The 22,635-nt window shown below is 64.8% G+C and overlaps 4 protein-coding genes across 4 annotated transcripts in view; 2 read left to right on the plus strand and 2 right to left on the minus strand.

Annotated features, from left to right (window-relative positions):
• The window catches only part of FARSA (phenylalanyl-tRNA synthetase subunit alpha), a 12,450-nt gene extending 8,039 nt beyond the window's left edge, over positions 1–4,411 (plus strand). Inside the window, 8 exon segments of the mRNA XM_069882430.1 lie at positions 1,112–1,240; positions 1,663–1,778; positions 2,203–2,287; positions 2,370–2,469; positions 3,283–3,451; positions 3,537–3,614; positions 3,972–4,086; positions 4,175–4,411. Coding sequence (XP_069738531.1) covers positions 1,112–1,240; positions 1,663–1,778; positions 2,203–2,287; positions 2,370–2,469; positions 3,283–3,451; positions 3,537–3,614; positions 3,972–4,086; positions 4,175–4,280 — 898 coding nt within the window. The 3' untranslated portion in view covers positions 4,281–4,411.
• A 1,731-nt stretch (positions 4,412–6,142) lies between these two features.
• Positions 6,143–9,937, plus strand: SYCE2 (synaptonemal complex central element protein 2). Its single transcript, XM_069882437.1, has 3 exons — positions 6,143–6,263; positions 8,616–8,814; positions 9,399–9,937. Exons 1-3 carry the CDS (start codon positions 6,190–6,192, stop codon positions 9,591–9,593), a joined length of 468 nt encoding a protein of 155 aa, XP_069738538.1. The 5' UTR covers positions 6,143–6,189; the 3' UTR covers positions 9,594–9,937.
• Positions 9,938–10,028: 91 nt separating this feature from the next.
• On the minus strand, positions 10,029–22,588 carry GCDH (glutaryl-CoA dehydrogenase). Its single transcript, XM_069882435.1, has 11 exons — positions 22,571–22,588; positions 21,472–21,562; positions 20,379–20,513; positions 19,360–19,422; positions 17,855–18,025; positions 16,381–16,510; positions 14,725–14,944; positions 13,091–13,194; positions 12,034–12,159; positions 11,730–11,890; positions 10,029–10,552 (listed from the first exon to the last, which is right to left on the minus strand). The coding sequence occupies exons 2-11, from the start codon at positions 21,554–21,556 to the stop codon at positions 10,473–10,475; spliced, it is 1,275 nt and encodes a 424-aa protein (XP_069738536.1). The 5' UTR covers positions 21,557–21,562; positions 22,571–22,588; the 3' UTR covers positions 10,029–10,472.
• Positions 22,011–22,635, minus strand: part of MAST1 (microtubule associated serine/threonine kinase 1) — a 33,612-nt gene continuing 32,987 nt past the window's right edge. Inside the window, 1 exon segment of the mRNA XM_069882409.1 lies at positions 22,011–22,054. Within this exon segment, the coding sequence (XP_069738510.1) occupies positions 22,011–22,054 (44 nt within the window).

Below are 22,635 nucleotides of genomic sequence, written 5' to 3' on the forward strand. Positions count from 1 at the left end.
TTTGCCCCCCCGACCCCCCATTTTGCCCCATGACCCCCCCGTCCCCCGCTAGGGTCTCACGGCAACCCCTGACCTCCCTGTTTTGCCCCCCAACCTCCTGGTTTTGCCCCACTGCCCCCCCCCAAGGGACTCATGGGCAGCACCTACCCCCCATTTCATACCCTTGTCCCCTATTCTGCCTCCCCTGCTCCCCCATTTTTGCCCCCCTGATCCCCCTGTCCCCCTCCAGGGACTCACAGCAGCCCCCTGGTCCCCCATTTTTGCCTCCCCCGACCCCCCGTTTTGACCTCCTGACCCCCTTGTCCCCACCAGGGACTCACAGCAGCCCCCGACCTCCCCCGTTTTGCCCCCCCAACCTCCTGGTTTTGTCCCCCCGACCCCTGTTTTGCCCCTCCAACCCCCCATTTTGCCCCCCTGATCCCCCTGTTTTGCCCCCCAATCCTCCTGTCCCCCCCCGAGGGACTCATGGCAGCACCTACCCCCCTTTCATACCCTTGCCCCCCCATTTTGCCCCCCTGATCCCCTCAGGGACTCAGAGCATCCCCGACCTCCCATTTTGCCCCCCATGTGCCCTGTTTTGCCCCCCGACCCTCCTGTCCCCCCTCGAGGACTCGTGGCAGCACCTACCCCCCTTTCATACCCCTTGCCCCCCCATTTTCACCCCCTGACCCTCCTGTTTTTGCCCCCCTGTCCCCCCCAGGGACTCGGAGCATCCCCCAACCTCCCCCTTTTGCCCCCCTGTCCCCCATTTTGCCCCCTTGTCCCCCCCAGGGACTCACAGCAGCCCCCGACCTCCCCATTTTGCCCCCCCAACCTTCTAGTTTTGTCCCCCCGACCCCTGTTTTGCCCCCCTGACCCCCATTTGCCCCTCTCATCCCCCTGTCCCCCCTCCAGGGACTCACAGCAGCCCCCCCAGACCTCCTCATTTTGCCCCCCATGTCCCCTGTTTTGCCCCCATGACTCTCCTGTCCCCCCCCAGGGGCTCATGGCAGCACCTACCCCATTTTTCCCCCCCCAACCCCCCTAAGGACTCACGGCAGCCCCCGACCTCCCCATTTTTCCCCCTGACCCCCCATTTTGCCCCCCTGACCCCCCGTTTTGCCCCCCCCAGGGGTTCGTGGCGCGACCTCCCGTTCAAGCCGTACAATTTCCAGGCGCGGGGGCTGCCCCCCCACTGCGGGCGCCTGCACCCCCTCCTGCGCGTGCGCTCCCTGCTGCGCGGGGCCTTCCTCGAGATGGGGTGAGGGGGGTCCCCAATGTTGGGGGGGGGTGGTGTCTGCAGCATAGAGGGGTGAAATAGGGGGGAAGGGTCTTTGTGGGGGGGGTGGAAATGTAGGATGGTGGGGTAAAATGGGAGGGAGAGTCTGGAAGGGGGGTGAAAGTGGAAGGGGGGGGCTCAAAATGTGTTCCCGATGTGTCCCCCCCATGGTACCCCCAGTGACACTATGGCCCCCCCTCCTCACCACTGCAACTGGGGGGTCCCCGCTGCCCCCCCCGTCGCTGTCCCCTCGCCCTCGGGGGGTCTCCGCTGTCCCCTCGCCCTGGGGGGATCCCCGCTGTCCCCCCCTTGCTGTCCCCTCGTCTTGCGGGGATCCCCACTGCCCCCCTCTCGCTGTCCCCTCACCCTGGGGGGGTCCCTGAGGTGTGTGTCCCCCCCTCCAGGTTCACGGAGATGCCGACCGATCGCTTCGTGGAGAGCTCCTTCTGGAATTTCGATGCCCTCTTCCAGCCCCAGCAGCACCCGGCGCGCGACCAGCACGACACCTTCTTTCTGCAGGGTGAGGGGACCCCAAAAACACTGACACCCCCTCCCCCAACCGAACAGGGACCCCTAAACCCCACTCATCTCTCGTCCAACTGACACTGACCCTCTTCCAGAATGAACAAGGGTCCCCCAAAGCCTGCTGACCCCCCCAAACCACACTGACCCCCCCAGAACGAACAGGCTCCCCCCTGCAAATGAGTGACCCCCCATCAAATCCTGCTGAACCCCGTTTATTGCTGCCCCCCAAACCCTGCTGACCCTCCCGGATCTTCTGATCCCCCCCAGATCCTGCTGAACCCTCTTTATTTCTGTTTCCCAAACCCCTCTGCACCCCTAGACCCTGCTGACCCCCCCCAGACCCCACCGGCCCCCAGGTCGCTGCTCCCCAAGCCCTGTAGACCCCCCCTGACCCCCCCATTTCTCTCTCCCCCTCCCAGACCCCGCTGAGGCCCCGGTGCTGCCGGCTGGGTACACGGCCAAGGTGAAGAAGGTCCATTCACAGGGCGGTTACGGCTCTCAGGGGTGAGGGGGGTGTTTTGGGGGGCTGGAGGGGGTTTGGGGGGGCTGTGTTCCCTCTACCCCACTGACTTTCCCCCTCCCCCAGGTACAAATACGAGTGGCGGCTGGAGGAGGCACGGAAGAACCTGCTGCGCACACACACCACGGCCTCCAGCGCCCGTGCGCTCTACCAGCTGGCCAAGCAGGTCTTGAGGGGCTCGGGGGCACGGGGGGGGGCACACAGGGGTTTTGGGGATCCCCCCTGATTCCTCCCTTACCCCCCATTTCCTCCTCCTGCCCCCTATTTCCCCCCTTCTTCAGGTGAAGTTTTCCTGGGTGGAATAAATGCTTCTCCATCAACCAGGGGGGTTGGGGGCACACGAGGGGTTTTGGGGGGCACACGGGAGGTTTGTGAGCACACAAAGGGTTTGGGGTTCACAGCGGGGATTTTGGGGACCCTCCTCACTCCCTCCTTTCCCCTATGACTCCCCCATTTCCTCCCCCTCCCCAGAAGTTCTCTGCTTGAACTGTTTCTCCATCAACTGGGGGGGTTTGGGGGCCACAGGGAAGGCTTGGGGGCACACATGGGGTTTTGGGGGACACACGGGGGGCTTAGGGAACACACGAGAGGTTGGGGGACACACGGGGTGTTGTGGGGATCCCCTGGTCCCCCGATTTTTGCCCCCCCCAGCATTATTTCAGCCCCATGAAGTATTAGTGTTTCAATGGGGGTTTTGGAAAGCACAGAGGAATTTGGGAGCACGGGAAGGTGTTTGGGGGCCACGTGGGGAGCACACGGGGTTTTGGGGACACCTTGACCCCCATTTTTTGCTCCCCTAGAAGAAATTTTCCCCTATATTCTCCATCGACCAGGGGTTTTGGAGGCACACGCGGGGTTTTGGGAGGCACAGAGGGATTTGTGATGGATGCAGGGCACTTAGGGGCACGTGAGAGATTTGTGGGGCACGCGGGGATTTTGGGGACCCCCTGACTCCCTCGTTTTCTTCACCCCCCTCCAGGAGAAGTTCTCCCCTGTCAAGTACTTCTCCATCGACCGCGTGTTCCGCAACGAGAGCCTGGACGCCACGCACCTGGCTGAGTTCCACCAGGTGGAGGGGGTGGTGGCCGACCGGGGGCTCACACTGGGCCACCTCATGGGGATCCTGCGCCAGTTCTTCTCCAAGCTGGGTACGGGGAGGGCTCGGGGAGGGGGGGGGCACACACTGGGGGGCTCCCCAGGACCGCCCCTCACCTCCCCACGTCGCCCCCCCAGGCCTCACGCAGCTGCGGTTCAAGCCGGCGTACAACCCCTACACCGAGCCCAGCATGGAGGTGTTCAGCTACCACGAGGGTGAGGGGGCGTCCGGGGGGGGCTGGGGGTTTGGGGGACCCCACTATGAGGGGTTATGGGGGGGTTTGGGGGTGTGCATGTGCTCCCCACGTGGATGGTGGGGACTTGGGGGGCTGCATGGGGTCCCCCCCTATGGAGGAGTGGGGGTGTCTGCGTGGTTCCCTCGCTATGGGTTGGTGGGGGACAATCCTAGGCAGGTAAATTTTCTCTCCTATGGGATGTGAGGTTTATGGGGGTGCTCTGGCATGGGGTGTGGATGGTTTTGGGGTGCCCCCATGGAGTGGGGAGTTTCTGAGTTGTCTCTGGGGTTCTCTGGGGCACCCCCCTCCTCACTCCTATTTCCGCCCCCTCGCTCAGGTTTGAAGAAATGGGTGGAAGTGGGGAATTCAGGCATTTTCCGCCCGGAGCTGCTGCTGCCCATGGGGCTCCCCGAAAACGTCACTGTCATCGCCTGGGGGCTCTCGCTGGAGCGGTGAGAGCTGGGGAGGGGTTGGGGGGGGGGCTCTGCTGAGCCCCCAAACCCTCCCCCCCAGTCTCTGACCCCCTCCCGTTTCCCCCAGCCCCACCATGATCAAATACGGCATCAACAACATCCGCGAGCTGGTGGGACATCGTGTCGACCTCCAGATGGTCTACGACAGCCCCCTCTGCCGCCTCGATGCGTAGGCTGCCCGGGGGGGACCCTAAAGAGCCCTGGGGGCTGGGGGGGGGGCCCAAAAGAGACTCTGGGTCTAGTAGGGGGGCTAATACCGCCCCCCCCAGTGCCCAGGGACCCCAAATAAAGCCTCTTTGCTCAACTGGTGCTGGTGTCTGTGCTGGGGCAGGGACTGAGCGGGGTCTGGGGTAGGATTGGGGTCCCTAGAAGAGCTCCTGGAGCTGGGGCTGGGGGGGGTCTCCAAAAAAGCCCCTGTGCACAGTGGATTCTCCAAATTGCTCCTGGGTAGCGGGGGACACCCAAAAGAGCCCCGTGCGGGGAGGAAGGGTATAACAGAACGACTAGATTGTAAACGACCCACCGGATCACCGATTCCAACCATTCTTATCAATGACTAAACCACGTCCCTCAGCGCCTCATCCACCCGTCCCTTAAACACCTCCAGGGAAGGTGACTCAATTCCCTCCTTGAGCAGCCTCTGCCAGTGCCCAATGATGCTTTTCCGTGAAAAAAAATTTTCCTGATGTCCAGCCTAAACCTCCCCTGGTGGAGCTTGAGGACATTCCATCTCCTCCTGTCCCCTGTCCCTTGGGAGAAGAGCCCAGCTCCCTCCTCTCCACAACCTCCTTGCAGGTAGTTGTAGAGAGCAATGAGGTCTCCCCTCGGCCTTCTCTTCTCCAGGCTGAACCCCCCCAGCTCTCTCAGCCGCTCCTCTTGTTCTCCAGTCCCCTCCCCAGCTTCGTTGCTCTTCTCTGCACTCACTCCAGAGCCTCAACATCCTTCTGGGGGGGAGGGGCCCACAACTGACCCCAGGATTCAAGCAGCGGTCTCACCAGTGCTGAGTCCAGAGGGAGAAGAATCTCCCTGGACCTGCTGGCCACGCCGTTTCTGATCCAAGCCAAGATGCCATTGGCCTTCTTGGCCACCTGGGCCACTGCTGGCTCATGTTCAGTCACTGTCAACCAACACTCCCAGGTCCGTCTCCTCCAGGCCCTTTCCAGCCACTCTTCTCCTAGTCTGGAGCTGCACAGGGTTGTTGTGCCCCAAGTGCAGGACCCGGCATTTGGCCTTGTTAAACCTCATCCCACTGATCTCAGCCCAGCGGTCCAGCCTGTTCAGATCCCTTTGGAGCCTCCCGACCCTCCAGCAGATCGACACTCCCACCCAGCTTAGTGTCATCCGCAATCCTGCTAAGGGTGCACTCGATGCCTTCATCCAGGTCATTGATAAAGACATTGAACAGGGCTGGACCCAGCCTCCCTTCCCTTCCTTTTCCCTTCCCTTCCCTTGAGAACAGACCTTATATGGAGTGGCTGGGGGAGCTGGGGGGGTTCAGCCTGGAGAAGAGGAGCCTGAGGGGAGACCTCCTTGCTCTTTCCCTGCAAGGAGCTTGTGGAGAGGAGGGAGCTGGGCTCTTCTCCCCAGGGCCAGGGGCCAGGCCGAGAGGGAACGGCCTCAAGCTCCACCAGGGGAGGCTCCGCATGGACAGCAGGATGGAATCTTTCCTGGAAAGGGTCCCTGGGCCCTGGGCCAGGGAGGGGGTTGAGTCCCCTGCCCTGGAGGGGTTGAAGGGCCGGGTGGACGAGGCGCTGAGGGACACGGGTTAGTGATTGATGGGGACGGTTGGACTCCATGATCCGGTGGGTCCTTTCCAACCTGGTGATTCTGTGATTCTATGATTCCCTTCCCCTTCCCCTTCCCCTTCCCCTTCCCCTTCCCCTTCCCCTTCCCCTTCCCCTTCCCCTTCCCCTTCCCTTTCCCCTTCCCGCCTTTCCCTTCCCGCCTTTTCCCCTCCCCGCTCCTCATTGGCCGCCGCCCCCCCCCCCCCCCCCCCCACCGCGCCGTTTCCCGCCCTTTCCCGGCGCCGCCGCCATGTCGCAGCCCGGAGGGGGCGCCGAGCCCCGCGCTGCTGCCCCCGCGATGGCGCGCAGGGAGGGTCCCGAGCCCGAGGCGGCGCTGGGGCCCGAGAGCCCCCAGGACCAGGATCCCGACGGGTAGCGGCGCCCCCGACACCCCGACCCCGCGGGTTGGGCTCGGGGGGGCTGAATGAGCACGGGCAGAGCGAGAACCGCACAGGAGAGCGGTCACAGTAGCTCCAAAACGCCATTTTCGCCTTAAATCTCCTTACAAATCTCCTCAAATCTTCTCAGATCACCCCTCAAACTTGCTATAAAGGCGATTTAACCCAAATCCCCTCATTAACTTCCCAAAATCTTGACTTTTTATCTCGAATCCCCTCACAAACTCCAGAAAAGCAAAACTCGCAGCTCAGATCTTCTCAAATTTCCCCTCAAACTACCCCAAAAATGATATTTCCTCACCCCAAATCCCTTCACAAACTCCCCAAACCTGCGACTTCTTGTTGTGGAGTTTGTGAGGGGATTGGGGGTAAAAAAATGAACATTATGGGGTATTTTGAGGGGGGATTTGAGATCTGAGGTGTGAGTTTTGCTTTTCTGGAGTTTGTGAAGGGATTTGGCATAAAAACCCCACATTTTGGGGGAGCTTAAGGGGAAATGTGAGAGGATTCAATACTTAAGTTTTGGTTTTGTGGAGTTTGTGAGGGGTTTGAGGTAAAATGTTGCAGATTTGGGGAGGGGATCTGGGATAAAACCATCACCTTTTGGGGAGTTAGGGGATTTGAGGTAGAAAAAAACATTTTGAGAGAGTTTGAGGGGGAATATTAGAAGATTTGATGCCTAAGTTTTGTTTTTATGGAATTTGTGAGGTAAAAGAATCAAATTTAGGGGAAATATGAGAAGATTTTTTTTTTTTAATGGAAATTATGAGGTGAAATAATCAAATTTAGGGGAAATTTGAGAAGATTTGAGGTGTGAGTTTTGCTTTTCTGGAGTTTGTGAGGGGATTTGAGGTACAAAATTACAGGTGTGGGGGGTTTGTGAGGGCATTTGGGATAAAATAATCACATTTTGGGAAGTTTGCAGGTGAATTTGAGAAGATTTGGGGGAGTTTGGGGAGGGCTGTGATGAGATTTCTGGTGAAAGTTGAAGTTTTGGGGAGTTTGGAGGCATTTGAAGAAAAAAAAATGTGCTTTCGAGGAATTAGGGAGGTGGGTTGAGGTAAAAAAAATGTTGGTTTAGGTAGATGGAGGAGAAATTTGTGGTTTTGTGGTGTTTGTGAGGGGATTTGAGGTAAATCATGTATTTGGGAGATTTGTGGTGGAAATTGTAGTTTTGGGGATTTTGAGGGGACTTAAAAAATGCAGTTTCGGGGGAGTTTGAAGTGAAATCTGAGAAAATTTGAGGTAAAAGTTCCGGTTTTGAGGAGGTCCATGAGGGGATTTGTATTGGAAGTTGCAGTTTTGGATAGTTAGGGGGGGATTTGGGGTAAAAAGTCATGGTTTTGGGGAGTTTGAGGGGAAATTTGAGAAGATTTGAGGCAGAAGTTGTGTTTTTTGTGGAGTTAGTGAGGGGATTTGTGGCAAAAAGTCACGATTTTGGGGAGTTTGAGGGGAAATTTGAGAAGAGCCCCTGCTCTCCCTGCAGGTGCAATCACAGCACGACCTCTCCGGGCAGCGAGTGTGCTGGGTGGAGGCGTCGAAGGATGCTGCTCCACAGTGTTTTTAAGGCAGAAAACAAGCAATTTAAGGCAGCCAAACCCCGTCATTCTCTTACCTACGAGCATGGGCTGCACGTTAGTTAGCGGGGCTCCCAATTAACGCAGAGTACAGGAGCTCACAGCCCTGATGGAGTTGGGAACAGCGTGAGGAGAAGGTTTTGGGGGGCTGGGGGAGGAGAAGCTCGAGAGGAGCCGGTAACCACGTCTTGGGCTGCATCAGGAGCTCCTCTCTCCTCAGCTGGAGGGTCGGGGCCAGCTCTGGAATCCTCCCCAGGAGGAGGAGATGGAGCTGCTGGAAGGGGCCCAGAGGAGGCTCCGAGGAGGAGGCGAGGGCTGGAGCAGCTCCCGTGCGAGGCCGGGCTGGCAGAGTTGGGCTCGTGCGGCCTGGAGAGGAGAAGGCTGCGAGGAGCCCTCCGAGCAGCTTCCAGCACCTGCAGGGGCTCCAGGAAAGCTGGGGAGGGGCTGGTTGCAAAGGCCTGGAGGGACGGGCCGAGGGGAACTGGGAGAAACTGGAGAGGGGCAGGGTTAGACTGGGCAGGAGGAGGAACTTCTCCCTGAGGAGAGCGGGGAGGCCCTGGGACAGGCTGCCCAGAGCAGAGGTGGCTGCTCCAGCCCTGGAGAGGTTCAAAGCCGGGTTGGATGGAGCTTGGAGCCCCCAGTCCTGTGGGAGGTGTCCCTGCCCCTGGCTGGGGTGGAACTGGATGGGCTTGGAGGTCCCTTCCAACCTGAACTATTCCAGGATTCTATATCCCTGCATCTTGTGCCAGGACGGAGGTGCCACCGGTGTTGCCGCGGTCTGGTGCGGAGACGGCGTTGGACGGCCAGGCCTCCCGGTACTTCGCCTCGCTGGACGCCAGCGTTGAGGCCCTGCAGCAGCGCGCCCAGCAGCTCATCGACCGCGTGAACGACAGCCGCAAGGACGACCACACCGTCATGAGCAGCTTCAGAGAGAGCCTGCTGCTGAAGGTGGGCACAGCAGGAGAGACCTCAGTGCCTCGCGGGCTCCGCTCGAGGTGGTTAATCGTGTTATTAATCGCGTTATTCCGCCTGCGTTAGCAGCAGGCGGCGAGAGGAGGTGCTGCGGGGCGCCAGCTGTGGCACCCGGCGTGCCGGATGCCGCCGGGAGCCCCTCCGGACACGGCCGCAGCTGCCCCCCGGCCCCGCTCTGGGCAGCGGAGGCGTTGCTGATGGCTCCTGTGTCCCCGTGCAGCCCTCGGTGTCCTCGCGTGGCTGTGCGAGGGCCACATTCGGCTCCCGACGGCGTCCCCGCAGCTAGGGCTCGGTGCCGGCAGGGCGGGAGCGAGGGGGTCCCAGAGGCCCCCGTGCAGATGGCAGCGAATCCTTGGCAGCTGCGGCTCCGGTGGCTACCGCGGGCGGCAATACGGCGATCGCCGGCGCAGCTGGCGCTGGCAGCGGCCAAGCCGGCCGGGAGCGGCGCCAACCGGGGCGGCCGCAGCTGCCACCCTCGCTCTGGGGACGCGGGCAGGAGGCGGCGCTGCCAAGCTGCACCCCGGCAGGAGCCGATGCCGCATCCCCCGTGTTCTGGGCAGGTGTCGGGGCTGGCGGAGCAGCTGGAGGAGCGGCTCTTCCAGCGCTACGGCGTCCACAACGCCCTCATCCAGGAGCGGCTGCAGCAGTTGGCGGCCGTCGTGGAGCGTGTGGAGCAGGCGCAGGCCGAGCTGCAGCAGGTCTGCCGCACCGTCGAGGCGGCCTATCGCGACCTCTGCCTGCAGCCCGAGGCCTGAGGGCACCCCAGAACCCGCGAGAGCCCCCCAGTGCACCCCCCCAAACCCACGGGAACCACCCTGAACCCTCAGAGCCCCCCCAAACCTGCAGAGCTCCCCTGAAACCACAACCGGTCCCCCCAATCCCTGTGAGCCCCGCAGACCTGCAGCCCCCACCCAAACCCACAGCCCCTCCAGACCCATAGGGCCCCCCCCAACCCATAGGGCCCCCCCAGGACCCCGTCCCCAAACCCACAGAGCCCCCCAGGCAGTGACGCGCGGTGCCAAGGAGGCTTCCCTGGGATTACGGGGGTTTGGCCCAGAGTTTTTGTGTTGCTGTTAGAATAAAAAGAGAAAAAAAACCAACCCGGGTTTGGATCTGGGGGAGGCTGGTGGCTCCCCCTCCATGCGCCCCCTGGCTTAATTAGCGCTGATGAGCAGGCGTTGACGAGCAGAGCGCGGGGCGGCTGCACTGGTGTTTATTGGTGAGGGCAGAAAAAGGCACTGGGTGGCAGCGCCAGTGACACCAGGTCTGGTTGGTGACACCAGATCCACTCGGTGACACCGGCTCCGATTGTTGACTCTGGATCTGGTTAGCCGCGCCATATCCAGCTGGTGACACCAAGTCCCATTGGTGACACCGGGTCCCTTTGGCAGCACCAGCTCCAGTTGGAGGCACTGGGTCTCGTTGGCTCTGGATCCAGTTGGCAACGCCAGCTCCGATTGGAGACGCCGGCTCCAGTTGGTGCTACTGGTTCCAGTTAGAGACGCCGGCTCTGGTCGGTGGTGGCAGATCCGGTATCGGCGCCGTCTCCTCGGGTCCCTCGGTGCGAGGCTCAGCCGTGTCCCCACAGGTGCCACCGGCCACGGCGGCGGTGCCGGCGCGGTGCCGTCCCCGCCCTAGTCCCGCCGCGGCGGCGCGAAGGCCTGGATGCCGGTGATGGCGCGACCCAGGATGAGCGCGTGGATGTCATGGGTGCCTGTGGGCGAGAGAGCAGCCGGGCTCGGCACAGCGCGGCGCCGGGGGATCCCAGCGGGCCTATTGCCAGAGGAAATGGGGAGCGGGATGGGAACAGCTGGGGGCGGTGAGATGCGGTGGGACGTGGTGGGACGTGGTGCAACGCAGTGAGTGTGGTGAGATGCAGAGACCGTGGTGGGACACGGTGGGGAAAGCGCGGTGGGATGTGGTGAGCACAGTGGGACACGGCGAGCGTGGTGGGAGGCAGCGAGTGTGGTGGGATTGGTGGGATGCAGTGAGCGTGGTGTGACTCGGTGTTGTGGTGAGACACGATGCGCTGAGCGTGGTGGGATGTGTTGAGCGTGGTGGGATGCGGTGAGTGAGGTGGGATGCGGTGAGCGAGGTGGGATATGGTGAGCGAGGTGGGATGCGGTGAGCGTGGTGGGACACAGTGAGTGCGGTGGGACACGGTGGGATTGGTGGGACAGTGAGTGCGGTGGGACATGGCGAGCGTGGTGGGATGTGGTGAGTGTGGTGGGACACGGAGTGTGGTGCGACACGGTGAGATTGGTAGGACACAGTAAACTTGGTGGGATGTGGTGAGCGTGGTGGGACACGGTGAGCAAGGTGGGATGCGGTGAGCGTGGTGGGAAGTGGAGAGCGAGGTGGGATGCGGTGAGCGTGGTGGGATGCGTTGAGCGAGGTGGGATGCGTTGAGCGAGGTGGGATGCGGTGAGTGAGGTGGGACGTGGTGAGCGAGGTGGGATGCGGTGAGCGAGGTGGGATGCGGTGAGTGAGGTGGGACGTGGTGAGCGTGGTGGGAAGTGGAGAGCGAGGTGGGATGCGGTGAGCGTGGTGGGAACTGGAGAGCGAGGTGGGATGCGGTGAGCGAGGTGGGATGCGGTGAGCGAGGTGGGATGCGGTGAGCGAGGTGGGATGTGGTGAGCGAGGTGGGATGTGGAGAGCGAGGTGGGATGCGGCGAGCGTGGTGGGAAGTGGTGAGTGAGGTGGGACGCAGTGAGCGAGGTGGGATGCGGTGAGTGAGGTGGGATGCGGTGAGCGTGGTGGGATGCAGTGAGCATGGTGGGAAGTGTTGAGTGTGGTGGGACACGGTGAGCGTGGTGGGAAGTTTTGAGCATGGTGGGATGCGGTGAGCGTGGTGGGAAGTGTTGAGCATGGTGGGACGTGGTGAGCGGTACCCTCGTAGGTGTTGACGGCCTCGAGGTTGAGCATGTGCCGGATGACGTGGAACTCGTCGCAGATGCCGTTGGCGCCCAGCATGTCCCGCGCCTCCCGCGCGATGGCCAGCGCCTTCCCACACGAGTTCCGCTTCAGCATCGACACCGCCTCGGCCGGGGCACTGGGGGGGAAAAGGCACCGTCGGACCCGTCCTCCAGCCCCCTCCCCATACCCCTGGACCCGCCAACCCCTCCTAGAGCCCCCACGGCAGCCGGATCCCCCCCCCGAGGCCCCCCCAGGACCCCCCAAGACCCCGTCGCGCACCAGCCCTGCTCCTTGAGGCGCCCGAGCCGCAGGCAGGCGTGCAGCCCCAGCGTGATCTCCGTCAGCATGTCCGCCAGCTTCCGCTGCACCAGCTGGTTCCGCGCCAGCGGCCCCCCGAATTGTAACCTGGGGGGGGACACGGGGGTCAGGGGAGGGGCACACAGCCCCCTTTAGCCCCCCTCTATCCCCCTACAGCCCCCCCAGCACCCCCCGAACTGTGAGCTGGGGGGGCACGGGGATCGGGAGGGGCACACAGCCCCCTTTAGCCCCCCTCTATCCCCCCCCAGACCCCCCAGCACCCCCCGAACTGCGACCTCGGGGGGCACGGGGGTCGGGAGGGGCACACAGCCCCCCTGTAGCCCCCCCCCAGCCCTCCTGAATTGCAACTTGGGGGGGGGGGCACAGGGGTTAGGGAGGGCATACAGACCCCTGTACAGCCCCCCTATAGCCCCCAAATTGCAGCCTGGGGGGGCATGGGGGTGCACACAGCCCCTTATAAACCCCCAGCCACCCTATACCCCCACAAACTGCGACCGGGGGGGGCACACAGACCCCCTCTAGCCCCCCCAGCCCCCCTACAGCCCCCTAACCCCCCCCGAACTGCAGCCTGGGGGGTCAGGGGGGTACACAGCCCACCTATAGACCCCATACAGCCCCCCTAAACTGCAACCTAGGGGGGCACAGGCATCGGGGGGGGCACACGGCTTACCTATAGATCCCCTATAGCCCCCCCAAACTGCATCCTGGGGGGGCACGGGGGTCAGGGGCGGCACACAGCCCCCCTATAACCCTCCAGCCCCCCTACAGCTCCCCCAACGCCCCTCTATAACCCCCCCCAGCACCCCCAGACTGTGACCTGGGGGGGCACAGGCTTGCGGGGAGGCCACACAGCCCCCCCCAAACTGCAACCTGGGGGAGCAGAGAGGGTTGGGCTGCCCATACAGCACCCCTGAACTGTGACCTGGTGGGGGGGCAGAGGGGTCGGGGGGGTCACACAGTCCCCCCGAGCTGCAATTTGGGGGGGCGGGGGGGTGTGCTGGGTTTTGGGGTGCAGCACCTGTCCAGCGTGTACTCGCGGGCGGCCTCCAGACAGGCCTCAGCGGCGCCCAGAGCTCCCCAGGCGATGCCGTAGCGCGCGTGGGTCAAGCACCCAAACGGGCCCTGGGGGGGCAACGGGACCCCCAAAACCCAGCTGTGACCCCAAAAGGGACCCCAAGCCCGAGGCTGTGAACCCCCAAACCCACAGCAGAGACCCCCATCCCAGCTGGGACCCCCAATCCCATGGTTGGGACCCCCAAAACTCAGCTGTGACCCCAAAAGTGACCCCAAACCCATGGCTGTGAACCCCCAAACCCACAGCAGGGACCCTCATCCCAGCTGGGACCCCCAAAGCCATGGTTGGGACCCCCAAAAGGGACCCCAAGCCTGTGGCTGTGAACCCCCAAACCCACAGCAGGGACCCCCAAAACCCAGCTGTGACCCCAAAAGGGACCCCAAACCCATGGCTGTGAACCCCCAACCCACAGTTGGGGCTCCTAAACCTACAGCAGGGACCCCCATCCCAGCTGGGACCCCCAAACTCACGGCAGGGACCCCCACCTCCATGGTTGGGACCCCCAAAACCCAGCTGTGGCCCCCAAAATGGACCCCAAACCCACAGCCGAGACCCCCATCCTGGCTGGGACCCCCAAAACTCAGCTGTGACCCCAAAAGTGACCCCAAACCCATGGCTGTGAACCCCCAAACCCACAGCAGGGACCCTCATCCCAGCTGGGACCCCCAAAGCCATGGTTGGGACCCCCAAAAGGGACCCCAAGCCTGTGGCTGTGAAACCCCAAACCCACAGCAGGGACCCCCAAAACCCAGCTGTGACCCCAAAAGGGACCCCAAACCTGTGGCTGTGAACCCCCAACCCACAGTTGGGGCTCCTAAACCCACAGCAGAGACCCCAATCCCAACTGGGACCCCCAAACCCATGGTTGGGACACTCAAAACCCAGCTGTGACCCCAAAAGGGACCCCAAACCCATGGCTGTGAACACCCAACCCACAGTTGGGGCTCCTAAACCTACAGCAGGGACCCCCATCCCAGCTGGGACCCCCAAAGTCATGGCAGGGACCCCCACCTCCATGGTTGGGACCCCCAAAACCCAGCTGTGACCCCCAAAATGGACCCCAAACCCACAGCAGAGACCCCCATCCCGGCTGGGACCCCCAAAACTCAGCTGTGACCTCAAAAGTGACCCCAAACCCATGGCTGTGAACCCCCAAATCCACAGCAGGGACCCTCATCCCAGCTGGGACCCCCAATCCCATGTTTGGGACCCTCAAAACCCAGCTGTGACCCCCAAAATGGACCCCAAACCCATGACTGTGAACCCCCAAACCCACAGCAGGGACCCCCATCCCAGCTGGGACCCCAAAACCCATGGTTGGGACCCTCAAAACTCAGCTGTGACCCCAAAAGGGACCCCAAATCCGTGGCTGTGAACCCCCAACCCACAGTTGGGGCTCCCAAATCCCCAACAGAGACCCCCAACCCACAGCAGGGACCCCCAAAGCCCTGGCTGGGACCTCCGTGCCCACTGTTGGGACCCCCCTCCTGCTCCCTCAGACCCTTCCAGTCCTCCCAGACCCCCCCAAACCCTCCCTGACACCCCCAGGACCCCAAATCCCTGGGCCCCCCCCTCACCGCCAGCCCCTCGGCGCCGGGCAGGACGTTCTCCTCGGGCACCTCCACGTCCTCCAGGACGATCATCCCCGTGGGGGATGCGCGCAGCGAGAATTTGCCCTCGATTTTGGGGGTGCTGAGCCCGGGGGTCCCACGTTCCAGCAGGAACCCCCGGACCCGCCCGTCCTCCTCGCACACAGCCCACACCACGAAGAGGTCGGCCACCGGCGCGTTGGTGATCCTGGGGGGGGGGGCAGGGGGATTCGAGGGGTCGGGGGGGTTAAATAGGGTCTGGGGGTGTCAGGGGTTTTGGGGGTCCAGTGGGGTCTGGGTGTGTCGGGGGGGGGCAGGGGGCTTTGAAGGGTTGGGGAGGACCAATAGGGTCTGGGGGAGTCAGGGGTCTGGGGGGAGTCTGGGGCATTTTAAGGGGGTCTAATAGGGTCTGGGGGTGTCAGGGGTCTGGGGAGTAGGGGGTCCTGGGGAGTCTGGGGGCGTCTGGGGCATTTTTAGGGTTTGGGGGGGGTCCAGTGGGGTCTGTAGTTGTCAGGGGTCTGGGGAGAAAGGATTCCTGGGGAGTCCAGGGGGAGTTCTGGGGGAGCAGAGGTGTTTTGAGGGTTTGGGGGGGGTCTAATAGGGTCTGGGGGTGTCAGGGGTCTGGGGGAGCAGAGGTGTTTTGAGGGTTTGGGGGGGCCTAATAGGGTCTGTGGGTGTCAGGGGGGACAGGGGGGCTTTGAGGGGTCTGGTGGTGTCAGGGGTCTGGGGAGTGTGTGGGGGCTCTGGGGCACTTTGAGGGGGTATAATAGGGTCTGGGGGTGTCAGGGGTCTGGGGGAGCAGGGGTGCTTTGAGGGGTTGGGGGGGTCCAGTGGGGTCTGGGGGTGTCGGGGAGGGCAGGGGGCTTTGAAGGGTTGGGGAGGTCCAATAGGGTCTGGGGGAGTCAGGGGTCTGGGGAGCAGGGGGTCCTGAGGGGCTGGGGGTCACAAGAGGCTTTGAGAGGTCAGGGGGGTCCAGCGGGGTCTGGAGGGGGCAGGGGGCTTCGAGGGGTTGGGGGGTGTCAGGGGTCTGGGGGTCGGAGAGTCTTGGGGGGGCTGGGGGGCCTTGAGGGGTTGGGGGGGGGTCCAGTGGGGTCTGTGGGTGTCAGGGGGGCAGGGGGCTTTGAAGGGTTGGGGAGTCCAATGGGGTCTGGGGGACCAGGGAGCTTTGAGGGGCTGGGGGGTCTGATGGGGTCTGGGGGTGTCAGGGGTCTGGGGAAAAGGGGTTCCTGGGGAGTCTGGGGGGGGTGGTTCTCGGGGGGCAGGGGCATTTTGAGGGGTTGGGGGCGTCCAATAGGGTCTGGGGGGGTCAAGGGTCTGGATGGGGCAGGGGGCTTTGAGGGGTTGGGGGGGTCTGATGGGGTCTGGGGTGTTCAGGGGGCTTTGAGGGGTTGGGGGGTCTGGGGGTAGGGGGCATAAAAGCTGGGGGGGGGTGTTCTGAGGGGATAAGGGGAGCTGGGGAGTCGGGGGGGGATCTTGGGGGGGGGTCCAGGGTTTTATTTTGCGGGAGTGGGGGGAATCCGCTGGCCAGGGAGGTTCAAGGGGGGCTCAGGGCGTTCTGGAGGGTCAGGGGGGGCTGGGGGGCATCTGAGGGCTTTGGGGGGATGGGGGGGGGTCTCAGGGGAATCTAGGGGTCTCAGGCCCCACCAGCTTTTGGTGCCGCGCAGGGTGTAGGTGCTGCCCCCCCGGTTCCTCTTGGCCCGCGTCTCCATGCTCCCCGGGTCGCTCCCGTGGTTCGGCTCCGTCAGCCCGAAGCAGCCCAGCAGCTCCCCCCGCGCTGGGGGCGGCACGGGGTGAGGACCCCCCCACAGCCCCCCCACAGCCCCCCCCACTGCCCCATGGACCCCCCACAGCCCCCCAACTACCCTCGGCCCCCTGCTTGGGCTCCATGGATGGTGAGGGGCATCAGAACCTCTGCCCCATGGCCCCCCCACTGCCCCATGGACCCCCCAAAGCCCCCCCACTGCCCTCGGCCCCCTGCTTGGGCTCCATGGATGGTGAGGGGCATCAGAACCTCTGCCCCATGGCCCCATGGCCCCCCAACTGCCCCATGGACCCCCAATTCCCCACTGCTCCCCCCCATCCTGCATCCCACCCCTCTGTCACAGGCCCCGCCCCCTCCATCACAGGCCCCACCCCTCATCCCACGAAGCCCCCACTCCCTCAGTCCCAGGCCCCGCCCCCTGGCTCAGACCCCGCCCCCTAAGTCTCAGGCCCCTCCCCTACACCCCAGGCCCCACCCCCTCACCACAGGCCCCTCCCTCTCTGCCCCAGGCCCCGCCCCCTCAGCCCAGGCCCCGCCCACCAGTCCAAGGCCCCTCCCACTCCACATCAGGCCCCGCCCCCTCAGTCACAGGCCCCCCCCTCTCTGCCCCAGGCCCCGTCTGTCAGTCACAGGCCCCTCCCACTCTTCCTCAGGCCCCGCTCCTCCACCCCAGGCCCCTCCCTCTCTGCTCCAGGCCCCGCCCCCTCAGTCCCAGGCCCCCCCTTACTGCCCCAGGCCCCTCCCTCAGTCCCAGGCCCCTCCCCTCCACCCCAGGCCCCGCCCCCTCAGTCGCAGCCCCTCCCACTCTTCATCAGGCCCCGCCCCCTCAGCAACAGACCACGCCCCCTCAGCCACAGGCCCCTCCCACTCTTCCTCAGGCCCCGCCCCCTCAGTCCCAGCCCCTCCCTCTCTGCCCCAGCCCCCTCCCCTCAGATCCAGCCCCCTCCCTCTCTGCCACAGGCCCCTCCCACTCTTCCTCAGGCCCCGCCTCCTCCTATTCTTCATCAGGCCCTGCCCTCTCAGTCCTAGGCCTCACCCCCTCAGCTCCAGGCCCTGCCCCTCTGCCCCAGGCCCCTCCCTCTCTGCCCCAGGCCCCGCCCCTCAGTCCCAGTCCCCCCACTCTTCCTTAGGCCCCTCCCCCTCAGTCCCAGGCCCCTCCCCTCAGTCCCAGTCCCCCCACTCTTCCTTAGGCCCCTCCCCCTCAGCCCCAGGCCCCTCCCCCTCAGCCCCAGGCCCCTCCCACTCTTCCTTAGGCCCCTCCCCCTCAGTCCCAGCACCGCCCCCTCAGCCCCAGGCCCCGCCCCTCAGCCCTCAGGCCCCGCCCCCTCCTCCCCAGGCCCCGCCCCCTCCGCTCACCGAGCCGGGGCAGCAGGCGCTCCCGCTGGGCCGGGCTCCCGTACTGCAGCACCGGGTGCATCACGAGCGACGACTGGACGCTCAGCGCCGAGCGGAAGCTGCTGTCCACGCGCTCCAGCTCCCGCGCCACCAGCCCGTAGCCGACCCACGAGGCGCCCGCGCACCCGTAGCCTGGGGGGGCCGCGTCACCCCCAAACCCAACCCCCCAACAGATCCCCCCCTGAGCCCCCCAACTGACCCCCCAAACCCCCAACAGATCCCCCCCATGAGCCCCCCAATCGACCCCCCAACCCCCCAACAGATCCCCCCCTGAGCCCCCCAATCGACCCCCCAACCCCCCAACAGATCCCCCCCATGAGCCCCCCAAACCCCAACCCCCCAACAGATCCCCCCCACGAGCCCCCCAATCCCCAACCCCCAACAGATCCCCTCCACGAGCCCCCCAATCGACCCCCCAAACCCCAACCCCCAACAGATCCCCCCCACGAGCCCCCCAATCGACCCCCCAAACCCCAACAGATCCCCCCCATGACCCCCCAATCGACCCCCCAACCCCCAACAGATCCCCCCCATGTCCTCCCCAAACCCCACCCCCCCAAGAGACTCCCCCCCATTGACCCCCCCAAACCCCAGCCCCCCAAGCGATCCCCTCCAAGAGCCCCTGCACTGACCCCCCCAAACCTCAAGCCCACCATGAGACCCCCCAGGGAACCCCCAAACCCCAATCCCACCAAGAGACGCCCCCCATCGACCCCTCCATGGCCCCCCAAACCCCACCCCTGCCATGAGACCCCCCCCAACAGACGACCCCCCCCATGGGATTCCCCATTGAGCACCCCAACTCCACCATGAGACCCCCTCCATGGGCTCCCCAACGCCCCAGCAGACCCCCCCCCATTGACCCCCCCAAACCCCAACCCCCCATGGATCCCCCATGGGCCCCCCAAACCCCAACCCCCTCAACAGATCCCCCCCATGAGCCCCACAAGGGAGCCCCCAAACTCCAACCCCACCATGAGACCCCCAGGGGACCCCGCATTGACCCCTCTAACCCCCCCAAACCCCCAACAGACCCCCCCATGACCCCCCCCAAACCCCAATCAACCCCGATCCCCCTGTAGACCCCGCTATGAACCCCCGAACCCCACCCCCAGAGCCCCCACATCGTCCCCCCCCAACTCCCTGGAACCCCCACAGACTCCCCAAACCCCAACCCGCCCCCCCAAACTCCCATACCCCCCCCATAGACTCCCAAACCCCAACACCCACCCCCCAGAACCCCCATGGGCCCCCCCATAGACCCCCAAACCCCAACCCCCTCCCAAACCCCCATTGCCCCCCCCCCCAGACCTCCCCAAACACCCCCAGGGGTGCCCAGACACCCCTAGAGCCGCTGTTCCCCCCCCCCTTCCCCCAGGAATCCCCCCCCCAATGCCCCCCTGCTCCCCCCTTGCAGCCCCCCCCTTTCCTGCTGTCTCCTGGGGGACCCCACGCCCCCCCCCAACCTTTGATGGTCGGGCCCAGCAGCCCCAGGGCCCCCATCTCGGTGATGATCTCGCGGTCAAACTCTGGGGGGGGGGGAGCATGGTTTGGGGGGTCAATGGGGACCCCCCCCACCCAGGCTCCCCCAGTTAACTCAAGGGGAGCAGGTTTGGGGGTGTCAGGTATGAGGGGGGACAGGATTGGAAGTGTCAGGTTTTTGGGGGGGTCAGGTCTGAGGGGGAGCAGGTTTGGGGGTGTTAGGTATGAGGGGGGGCAATTTTGGGGGTGTTAGGTATGGGGGGGCAGGTTTGGGGGTGTCAGGTATGAGGGGGGGCAGGTTTGGGGGTGTTAGGAATGAGGGGGGGTAAGTTTTGGGGTGTTAGGTATGAGGGGGGGCAGGTTTGGGGGTGTTGGGGGGGCAGGATGGGGGGTGTTAGGTATGGGGGGGCGGGTTTGGGGGTGTTAGGTATGAGGGGGGGCAAGTTTGGGGGTGTTGGGTATGAGGAGGGGCAGGTTTGGGGGTGTTAGGTATGGGGGGGCAAGTTTGGGGGTGTTAGGTATGAGGGGGGCAGGTTTGGGGGTGTTAGGTATGAGGAGAGGCAGGTTTGGGGGTGTCAGGTATGAGGGGGGGGCAGGACGGGGGGGGCAGGTTTAGGGGTGTCAGGTCTGGGAGGCTTGGGGGGACCTGGGGCTTCAAGGGGGGGTCACTGGGTGCTTGGGGAAGGGGTCAGATTTGGGGTGTTGGTCTAAGGTGGGGGGGTCAAGGTTTGGGGGTCCTTGTGCCGGCGCAGAGCGATTGGGGAGCTCTGGGTGGTTTTGGGGGGGGCTTGAAAAGGTTTGGGGGGGCTTGAAGGGGTTTTGGGGGGGGTCAGGTTTAGGGGGATCAAATCCGGGGTGGGGGGGGATCAGGTTTGGGGTGGCGAGGGCGGGTAAGTTTTGGGGTGTCAGTGGATGGATTGGGGGGGGTGTCTCTGGGTGGGCTGGGGGGGCAGTTTGGGGTGTGGGGTGCGGGGTGGGGTTTGGGGGGGTCCGTGGCTCGTACCCTCGTGCCGGTTGGCGTGAACCACGCGGGGCAAGAGCCGCTTCCGAGCAAAATCCCGCACGGAATCGCGCAGCAGCCGCTCCTCGGGCTCCAACAGCGGCTCCAGCAGCAGAGGGTCCCGCCACTCAAATGGGGCTGGGGGCGAGGGGGGGGGGCACACCAGTGAAATGGGGCTGGGGGCGAGGGGGGGTCACACCAGTGAAATGGGGCTGGGGGTGAGGGTGGTCACACCAGTGAAATGGGGGTGAAGGGGGGGGGGTCACACCAGTGAAATGGGGCTGGGGGCGAGGGGGGTCACACCAGTGAAATGGGGCTGGGGTGAGGGGGGGGGGTCACACCAGTGAAATGGGGCTGGGGGTGAGGGGGGGGTCACACCAGTGAAATGGGGCTGGGGGAGGGGGGGGGCACACCAGTGAAATGGGGCTGGGGGTGAAGAGGGGGGGGTGTCACACCAGTCAAATGGGGCTGGGGGCGAGGGGGGGGCACCAGTCAAATGGGGCTGGGGGCGAGGGGGGAGTCACACCAGTGAAATGGGGCTGGGGGTGAGGGGGGGGTCACACCAGTAAAAAGGGGCTGGGGATGAAGAGGGGGGGGTCGCACCAGTCAAACGGGGCTGGGGGTGAGGGGGGGGTCACACCAGTCAAATGGGGCTGGGGGTGAGGGGGGGGGTCACACCAGTCAAATGGGGCTGGGGGAGGGGGGGGGCACACCAGTGAAATGGGGCTGGGGGCGAGGGGGGGGTCACACCAGTGAAAAGGGGCTGGGGGTGAGGGGGGGTCACACCAGTCAAATGGGGCTGGGGTGAGGGGGGGGTCACACCAGTCAAATGGGGCTGGGGGCGAGGGGGGGTCACACCAGTGAAATGGGGCTGGGGAGGGGGGGGGCACACCAGTGAAATGGGGCTGGGGGCGAGGGGGGGGTCACACCAGTGAAATGGGGCTGGGGAGAGGGGGGGTCACACCAGTGAAATGGGGCTGGGGGTGAGGGGGGGGTCACACCAGTCAAATGGGGCTGGGGGCGAGGGGGGGGGGCACATTGGGGCTGGGGCTGGGGGGGTTGTTTGGGGTCCCCCGCCCCCTCCAGCCCCCCTCACCGTTTTTGGGGGGGGGTCCGGAGCCCCCCCAGCGCACCCCAAACCGCAGCGGCCGCAGCAGCCGGGTGGCCAATCGCAGCGCCATGAGGCCCTGGGGGGGGGGGGCAGGTGAGACAGGGACCCCCAACTGCCCCCCCCCAGCTGCCCCCTCAGACCCCAAACTGCCCCCCAGGACCCCCAATTGCCCCCAGGGCCCCCCCAACATCTCCAGCCCCCCCCAACTTCCCCAGAGGCCCCACCAACATCCCAGAGCCCCCCAACTGCCCCACCAGGACCCCCAATTGCCCCCCAGGACCCCCCCCAACATCCCAGAGCCCCCCAACTGCCCCCCAGGACCTCCAATTGCCCCCAGGGCCCCCCAACATCTCCAGCCCCCCCAACTTCCCCAGAGCCCCCCTCTAACATCCCAGAGCCCCCCAGCTGCTCCACCAGGGCCCCCAATTGCCCCCAGGGCCCCCAACATCCCTAGAGCCCCCCCGTAACTGCCCCAGAGCCCCCCAACTGCCCCACCAGGACCCCCAATTGCCCCCCAGACCCCCTCAACATCCCCAGAGCCCCCCCAACATCTCCAGCCCCCCCTCAACTGCCCCAGAGCCCCCCAAGTGCCCCACCAGGACCCCCAATTGCCCCCCAGACCCCCTCAACATCCCCAGAGCCCCCCCAACATCTCCAGCCCCCCCTCAACTGCCCAGAGCCCCCCAAGTGCCCCACCAGGACCCTCAATTGCCCCCCAGACCCCCCCCAACATCCCCAGAGCCCCCCCGTAACTGCCCCAGAGCCCCCAACTGCCCACCAGGACCCCCAATTGCCCCAGGGCCCCCCCAACATCTCTAAACCCCCCCAACTTCCTCAGAGCACCCCCCTAACATCCCAGAGCCCCCCAACTGCCCCCCAGGACCCCCAATTGCCCCAGGGCCCCCCCGTAACTGCCCCCGACCCCCCCAACTGCTCCCCAGGACACAGAACTCCCCCCCCCCGGACCCCTAACTGCCCCACAGGACTCCAAACTGCCCCCCCGTTGTCCCCAGACCCCCCAAACTGCCCCCCCCCCCCGCACCGTTCGCGTTTGAGCGGCGGCGCCCCCCCCCCCCCCCCGCACCGTTCGCGTTTGGCGGCGGCGCCCCCGGCCGTGACGTCACGGGGGGTGGGGAGGGGGCGGGGCGG

The sequence above is a fragment of the Phaenicophaeus curvirostris genome, unplaced genomic scaffold (assembly GCF_032191515.1).
Source record: "Phaenicophaeus curvirostris isolate KB17595 unplaced genomic scaffold, BPBGC_Pcur_1.0 scaffold_127, whole genome shotgun sequence".
NCBI classification, from domain to species: Eukaryota; Metazoa; Chordata; class Aves; order Cuculiformes; family Cuculidae; genus Phaenicophaeus; species Phaenicophaeus curvirostris.

Bases quoted from the DNA above. Each gene is read 5' to 3' on its own strand.
- SYCE2 (XM_069882437.1), top strand. From the start codon at position 6,190: ATGGCGCGCAGGGAGGGTCCCGAGCCCGAGGCGGCGCTGGGGCCCGAG. The intron at 6,264-8,615 runs GTAGCGGCGCCC...ATCTTGTGCCAG, and splicing joins CAGGACCAGGATCCCGACGG to GACGGAGGTGCCACCGGTGT. The intron at 8,815-9,398 runs GTGGGCACAGCA...TGTTCTGGGCAG, and splicing joins GAGAGAGCCTGCTGCTGAAG to GTGTCGGGGCTGGCGGAGCA.
- GCDH (XM_069882435.1), bottom strand. From the start codon at position 21,556: ATGGCGCTGCGATTGGCCACCCGGCTGCTGCGGCCGCTGCGGTTTGGG. The intron at 14,945-16,380 runs GTGGGGCCTGAG...CCCCCCCCCCAG, and splicing joins CTGCGCGGCACCAAAAGCTG to GATCACCAACGCGCCGGTGG. The intron at 10,553-11,729 runs GTACCGCTCACC...TCTCGCCCACAG, and splicing joins GGCCGTCAACACCTACGAGG to GCACCCATGACATCCACGCG.